The 8,187-nt window shown below is 40.7% G+C and overlaps 1 protein-coding gene across 1 annotated transcript; it reads left to right on the top strand.

Moving 5' to 3' along the window:
• The first annotated feature begins 2,558 nt into the window (after nucleotides 1-2,558).
• Nucleotides 2,559-5,882, top strand: dmrta2 (DMRT-like family A2). Its single transcript, XM_063891734.1, has 2 exons — nucleotides 2,559-3,472; nucleotides 3,967-5,882. The coding sequence occupies exons 1-2, from the start codon at nucleotides 3,013-3,015 to the stop codon at nucleotides 4,839-4,841; spliced, it is 1,335 nt and encodes a 444-aa protein (XP_063747804.1). The 5' UTR covers nucleotides 2,559-3,012; the 3' UTR covers nucleotides 4,842-5,882.
• Nucleotides 5,883-8,187: the final 2,305 nt, after the last annotated feature.

Here is an 8,187-nt window from a genome sequence, read left to right as displayed (position 1 = left end):
CACTTTAAATCCAATAATTTACTGGAAATTGACGATAAATCAGTTTTTCCACATGACATCTCTCTTGTTTGTCTCGGCCGTGCAGCACACTGAGCAGTCAGACTAATGAGGAGTGCTGCCTGTTTTATTTCTAAATCATTCACTCTCTGATGATAGCATATCATCTCTGCAGCTCCCTCCCTGCAGTTTGCAACACACTGCAGCACGCAGTCCAGGTACCTTTTCTTTATCCAGTGAGATGCTCGCCCACGCAGATAATTACTTTGAATGTCAGAAAGATGTAGTTTTAATATCGTCTCTATTAGCCTGTTGGCAGGTAATTAAGGTGCAGATGACAGCGGCGAGGGAAACAGATGGCATTTGCTTACAGTGATTCAGAAAGTAAACAAAGATCCGGGAGGAGGAGAGAGGCAGGGCTACACACACACACACACACACACACACACACACACACACACACACACACACACACACACACACACACACACACACACACACACACACACACACACACACACACACACACACACACTACACCGAGCAGCCATTTCTCTCTGCAGCAGCTTCATCCTCCTCTTCTTCTTCTTCTTCTCCTCCTTCTTCTTCTTCTTCTTCTTCTCTTCTTCTTCTTCTTCTTCTTCTTCTTCTTCTTCTTCTTCTTCTTCTTCTTCTTCTTCTTCTTCTTCTCTTCGCTGAGACTGCTGTTCCCATCCTCCAAGGGGACAGACAATTGTTGATGGAAGAGACATCTATAACTTTTTAATCTGAATTGAAATGCCTGCATGCGTTATGAACAGGTGAGGAAGCAGCTGGTTCCCGGGAGTTGCCCTGCTCTGCACGTCGTAAACCTGCAGCATCACTGATCCTCGTTAGTCACTAAAATAGGGAACACACCGCCCATGACGTGCACCGAAAACAAGTCTAATTAAAGCAAAGAGAATTAAAAAATCTGCTCAGAAAGAATTGAACCGGGCATGGAGAGAATTTGTTCTGCTAATATTACCAATAATAAAATAACCAGGCTAGTATTTATATTTATTTTATTATGTCCCCTCAGGGCAATCATTCCAGAGACACCTTAATTTAATTAGAATTTAATCAGGCTTTCCTTTTTTATGTCGGTCATAATATTAGCAACAAATATACTCAATAATAATTTGTACAACATCATCATTTAATTTAAATTGTATTTATTTAATGGGTTAATGAAGTTACTCTTACCATAAATAATGATGCTAATTTAGCTGTGATTATCACGAGTCCTAATAATTGTAAAACATTAACACACAATTATTTTGAGGAATCTACGTTCATATAAAAAATACAAACATTTGTAAATAATTAAACTATTAAAAATTAGAAATGGTTTTTATCTATTTCTGTAATTAATGACCTGTTCTAATTAAACGTGTGCAACCCATAGACTGTGTTTTAATGGGCAGAAGCGAAGTAAATACATGCGTTAATAAACACGTTTTATTTTTGGGCAGGGCGTGTTAGACTAAAAAGGAGCTACTGTTTAACAAAACAAAACAAAAAGGTTATTATTGATCCTTTATTCAAATCAAAAAGAAATAAAAACACAGAAAACCTGTTGGCATTCTTTAAAACCATGACTCCAATTAACGTTCATTATCTCCTTTAAATTTCATCCAAAATTAATTAAATTAAAAACATGCATTTTCACTTTTAGCCTGTGTGTTATTTTGGATATAACAAACGAAATTGTACCATGCGGTATTTATTTCTACTCAAAAGACCTGGAAATAAATGTAGAAAAGTGCCATTTAATGAATAAATAGATTGTATTTTAACAAAAGGTAATAATGTGTTCAGGGTTCAACACTCCGGAGTTTAGTCGAGCCGAGAAAATTAACAACTTCATCCTTTAGTCAACAACTGTCTGCAAATACAGACCTTCTTCTAAACGATCACATTTCGCCTCTTCTTGAATCAATAAAAGGAACGATACTTACCTTCCAGGTTGAAGTCCGTCACAGCATCTTTAATTATGGGGGAAATCAATGTTATTGTAGCCTGTAAATAGGAGCATACACACTATGGACACTTACAATAATGTCGCCGTGATACAGAACATTTCTTAAGAATAAATACTGCAGAGAGATGTTGGAAACGTGAGCATTTCTCTTCATTTAAGGGCTATTTTGTTAGTTTTACTGTCCTGTTTGGCTGCATATCGCCCCGTAATAAAGGCTGAAAACATGGGGGAAATAAAGGCTATTGTTTAAAATCTATAAAATCTTTTGGGGAAATACACAGCATCGATTTTTAGCTTTCCCGGAACTCCCTTCAGATTCTTAACACTTGATATTTGGAAATAAGAACTCAGGTGGACACAGTTAAAAAAAAAAAAAGGAGCAAGCCAATCAGATTGCTCCTTTCCCCTTTGGCCAATGACAGGCGCCACATTGTTGTCAAATTTGTCTAATGAAAACGTAGGAGCAACAATACAGAAAGGGGGGAGGGTGGGGGGGGATGATCTGTATCCACTGACAGTCTCTGGAGGAAGTTAGTGTCTCGTGCTGCAGATCCTCGCGGACACTTTACACTCTCCGCGCGGAGGAATGGTCGCTGCTTTTACTCTCCTGGATATAAACTCGACAGTATCTTCATATTTTTACTTCTTCTGCTGCAGGCTCCTTTGAACAGTTGACATTTCGATTCTTTTTGCTCGATTATCAGTATAAACTCTTTGATCGGTGCTGAGCAGAGGTTTAATATTAGTCAACCTAAAACAGATCGATCAGAAGAAAGCAGTTTTCTTATAAACTAGACACTATCTGCATATGTTTACTTCTTCCTCTTCTGCAGACTTCTTTGAACAGTTCTCATTTAGATCGTAGAATTTGTTTTGCTCAATTATCAGTAAACTTCACCTGTTGCCTCGACATGTTGAGAAGCGCAGAGCAGATGTGAGCGTCCTAAACCAGAATACCTAAAACAGATCGAACAGAAGAGCGTACTTTCTTTATTTTTTAGTTCAGTGACATCATGGATCTGAGATCGGAGCACGCCTCAATCTCCTCTGCCTCTCAACTCCACCCTGGAGCGGCAGCGGCAGCCGTGGCAGCGTCCATCCCGGTGTCCATGGCGAACAGCATTCTGCGCGGCTCGCCGCTCATCCTGCGCGCAGCCGACAAATACCCACGCACCCCGAAGTGTGCCCGCTGCAGGAACCACGGGGTCGTGTCGGCGCTGAAGGGCCACAAGCGCTACTGCCGCTGGAAGGACTGCATGTGCGCAAAGTGCACGCTGATCGCCGAACGGCAGCGCGTGATGGCGGCACAGGTGGCACTGAGGCGACAGCAGGCGCAGGAGGAGAACGAGGCCCGGGAGTTGCAGCTGCTCTACGGCACAGCGGAGGGACTGGCTCTGGCTGCAGCTAATGGCATCATCCCGCCGCGTCCCAATTACGAGGTGTTCAACTCCATGAGCAGCGAGAGCAACTCAGGTGAGCCTCACACACCAGTATAGAGAATAAGAAGTGAACTCGTTCTGTGTAAAACCTCCGGGTTTGAAATCACGTTAAAACACAGTAGGAGTAAAACAAGTTGAGATAACTATATCTTCCAGTATAGGGTAAATATGAATGATTGTTTAGTCCTGTTTTATCAAAATGCATTTTGGTGAATTTGTTTGTCAAGACGTGGTTAGTAAATTGAGTTTTTTGTTTGGCATTTTAGAATTTGGTGATTGTAATGGGATTATTAAGCAGAAACTCGTCCATAAACAGTAGGCTAGTTTTAGGCTTCAATAAAACGTTATGTTTAATAGACACGTGTTTCTAGCTGCTGCCTGTTTAAATTCCAGTGTGATGTAGTTTTTATTTCCTAAAGTACGACCTCTGCTGCTGTTTAATTCACTGCTTCGACTTAATTCTGCCTAGTGTAATGTTGGCATATTCGTCTTCAATCTAACACTGCTATGTTCTGTTTGTGTAAACAGATTCAAGTATCCAGAAGTATGAGATGTTTTCAAAGAGCCAGACCTCCGCAGCCTCTCAGCAGACTCTGGGGAAAGCGTCCACAGAGAGTGACTCTGCGCCGGGCATCTCCTCCCCGGACGGCCGGCACGGTGGCTCCGGCTCAGAGAACGGAGACAGCGAGTCCTTCATCAGCTCTCCGGTGTCCAAACCTCTAAAAGACGGCGGGGAAACCCCTCGCTCCGTCAGCTCCCTCGGTTCCGACTCAGGCTCTGAGACCGACAAAGACGAGCAAGAGGCCTCTCCGTCCTCCGCGGCCTCCCGGCACATGAACGCCATCGACATCCTGACCCGGGTGTTCCCAAGCCACAAGAGGAGCGTCCTGGAGCTGGTGCTGCAGGGCTGCGGGAAGGACGTGGTGCAGGCCATCGAGCAGATCCTCAACAACAGCGGGGGAGCGAACTCCAACAAGGCCGGCGCAGAGGAGGCGTGGACGGCGGAGAGGGTGCTCCAAAGTGCACAGCAGCTGCAGCACACCTCTACATCCTCAACCGGTCCTCCGAGGCCCATGCTCCCGGGAGCCATGACGCTCAGCAACCGATCTGCATTCTCTCCTCTGCAGCCGAACTCTCCACACTTCGCCGACCCAAGCACCTATCAGCTGGGCACACACCTGGGGCTGAACCCGCTGAGGCTGGCCTACTCCGCGCACAGCCGGGGACTGGCCTTCATGACGCCGTACTCCACCACCGGTCTGATGCCCACCCTGGGCTTCAGACCCCCGATGGACTATGCCTTCAGCGACCTGATAAGAGACAGGACAATGTTGCACAAGGAGCAGGGCTACCCGAGCAGTCTGTACGGGCCTCTGGTGAACAACACGCCGGAGAAACAGTGAGGCAATGCGGACTGATCTCAGAGACACGCTGCACTGAAAAAACTGAAGAGTTGACTTTAATTAAATGTATTAAGTCAACACATTTCACATAACTGTATTAGGTTAGTTGGAAGCAATGACATCAAGGTCTAACTTGATATTTTTATTGCTTTTCTTATATATATTTATGTTGTATTGTTGCAGGAACTTGTGATCCAATAGTTTCATTGCGCAACTGTTGCTGTGTATTTGACAACCCCTGACTAACCCTAACCTTCAGCTAACCTAAAACAGTTGTGTGAAATCAGTTGACATTATACATTTAATTAAAGCCAATGGTTCAGTTTTTCTTTTAGTGTGTGGTGTATCTGTAGCCACAAGTGTTGAATGTTCCTGGCGAAAAATCTGTGATGTGTTTTTTTTTTGGCTACCTGCTGCTGTAAATAATAGGAATATCTGGCTTGTAGTCAAACGGTCTGAGAGAGTAAAACTTATGTGTAATTTTCCAAAAATGATTTTATATGTTTGGATGACATTCCCCAAGAAACTGATTATAATTAAAGCTGAGAAGATATTTATAAAAATCCCAAATAAATCACAATGAAGCTGGGAAAGTAAAAGTAAAAAATAAATCAACCTAGTTCTATTACTGATTTAATTCTGCAGGATTTCAAATAAATAAGTCACAATTTTCAGCTGGTTGGTGAAACTGAAATGCAAAATCCAACACACACATGGAATATTAAATGAGGCAAAATTAAGTTATTATAACATGTAGATTACTGATGTTAACCCTGTTTCCTGATGTACCAGTTGAACTAATGATGTGTAAATGCCATCCTTCTCTTTTCTTATGTATTATTTCACTTATCTCACCTATATTTGTTTAGTTCATTTCCAACTGCCTGTATTATATAATGCATTTGGTAACATGGAACGCTATATGCTATATTTGACTTTTCATTTATCCTTTAGTCAGCCTTAAATATTTTGTGACAAAGTGCTGGATCAAGTCAGTTCATCTTCAAATGTTACAAGCTGTGCTGTCACATTGTATGAATATGCTGGAAATAAATGTTATTTTAAAGAAAAAAGAAAGGTATTATCATGTTGTGTTTGTGTTGACACTCATATGAGAATATAGCGCCCCACATAAACACGTTTTCATTTGTGCAGGAAGCATCAGCATTGCATAAAACCTTCCAGATGTGTCAGATATTTTTCGCTCTGGTTGCTAAACTTTCACTTTCTGATAACAAAAACTCCATAATCTATTTAGAGGCAAATCTAAACAAGCATGCATGCAAGTGTTAACTGATAAATAATGTTAAAGGTGGCATGTGCTGAATATAATGAACATTTTTTTGAGATTATTATCTGATTTCTTATTTAAATAACATATAAATAGGAAGCAAGTTGTATATATTTCTTACAAGAAGCTGCACTTATTTCATGAAAGTATTACAGTAAATGTGTTTTCTAGGTAAATCAAATACAATAAAATAATACAATATTTTTTAAATTAAAGAAAAAAATACAAATGATTAATTATATGTAAAGAAATGTAAAAAATAATGATCTATTTTAAAGTTTGTTCTCACTACAGTGTCTGCAGTATACACATTTCTGGACCTGTGTCAAACGCCATATTGCACTCATACACGGTGTTTTTGTCGCTTAAAACCTTCATAAATTAACTTTCCACGTAAAATATATATATATTTAAGACTGGAACACTGATAAATAATATGCTCAATGTGGCAGTGTATGCAATATGCAGAATGTAGTATAAGGACCCTTTACACTTTATAACAGGACCGTTTCCTTTAATAGACACCTTTAATTCGTTTGTACGTAAATTTAAATAAGAAATACAAATAAAATATCAATCCAATTATTCGATTCATTATTAGATTGGATGAACTACGGCGTACTCATTAGGCTATGCAGCTGATTGTCGGCGAGAAATGAAATGAAGCAGCCACTACAAGCGTGTCAATACAGGAAGCAATCTGAGGTAAAAGGGGTTACAGTTAGTGGTGGTAAAGGACGTCAAAATAATAAAACATGTCTCATAAAAGCAATGGTTTTCTCTTAATTTTCCCCAAAACCAAATCTAAAAAGAGGAATCACTGTATCATAATGAAATATATCGACCATAAACGGTGGTAGGGAAACAGAACTACAACGTGTTTATTTGGCAGACCTACAACTCCTGTATGAATCCACCCCCAAATGTCATTTAACAAAGCGTTATCTTCTTTAAATACTGCCCGACTGTCTATTATAGTTTGGCCACTGGTTTTAGGCCTACGGACTGGTTTAGAAATAACACTTTCTTCTTCTCAGGGATTTATTTTTTCACCACGTCTGAAGAGCAGTGGCGCCACCTGCAGGCCAACCAGAGTCAGTACATATACTGTTCTTTTGTCGAAAACCTGTTCATCCTTTATGAAATCCTCCTCCCTATAAAATTGTTAAGGATCCTATACTTCACGTTATGATGTCGGTCTGGATCACAGCGGGTTATTCTGGTATAGAGATGACAACATTTCCTCCACCCTCTCAGGGATTTCACTGCCTTTTCCTCCATAGAGAGCACCATGTCCGAAGAGCAGTAGCGCCACCTGCAGGCCAAAAGCTGTCAGCACAAAGCAGTCGCTCCAACATTGCACTTCAGTTCCATTTAAAGGTTTAACCAGTTTGACCAGTATGGATGCAAAGGATATAATAATCAATATTCTGAACAGGGTGCTATTTTAAATTAGGTGAACGCGATTACTGGGACAAAAACCTGCAGAGAGCCCACAGTGCATCTCTGTAAATGCACATTAATTGCACACACATCTATGTAGAGTAAGCATACTGGGACCAGTGTGAGTTTTACAGCATTGTTTTGTTGGAGTGATATAACCTCGACTATTACTACCCCCTCAAACTACTGTGTTTCCCTCATGTCTTTTCAAATTGGACAGAGAGAAACAAAGCTACATAAATATCCACTTCCTAGAGGAATGTAATTGACAGGAGAAAAATGTTGACAATTAGATTGGGAGGGCCATGCAGAATCAATAAACATGTATTAAAACAGGAATCATCTTAAACTGCCAAACGATCACAGCCCCTGTTAATGAGTCTGATGTGCAAGATGTGGAACCCCTTAATATTGAGGCATGTGTGTGCAAGACAGACAGCACCACTAGATGACAGTCTTGTATAATAAATGGCATTTGCAGTAAACATATACAATATTGCACAGGACAGATATCTGTAAAATCCAATGCATTGAAATCAGTGGGATCCTATAGCAGCGTGCGTTATTGGGTGATCTGAGTTTACAGTTTTAAACACATCTAAAAACACAGTC

This window comes from Eleginops maclovinus, chromosome 9, assembly GCF_036324505.1.
Source record: "Eleginops maclovinus isolate JMC-PN-2008 ecotype Puerto Natales chromosome 9, JC_Emac_rtc_rv5, whole genome shotgun sequence".
In the NCBI taxonomy this organism is placed as follows: Eukaryota; Metazoa; Chordata; class Actinopteri; order Perciformes; family Eleginopidae; genus Eleginops; species Eleginops maclovinus.
This window is presented reverse-complemented; position numbering and strand designations above follow the sequence as displayed.

Coding starts and splice junctions, on each gene's coding strand:
- dmrta2 (XM_063891734.1), top strand. CDS start 3,013: ATGGATCTGAGATCGGAGCACGCCTCAATCTCCTCTGCCTCTCAACTC. Junction 3,473..3,966: donor GAGCAGCGAGAGCAACTCAG/GTGAGCCTCACA, acceptor TTGTGTAAACAG/ATTCAAGTATCCAGAAGTAT.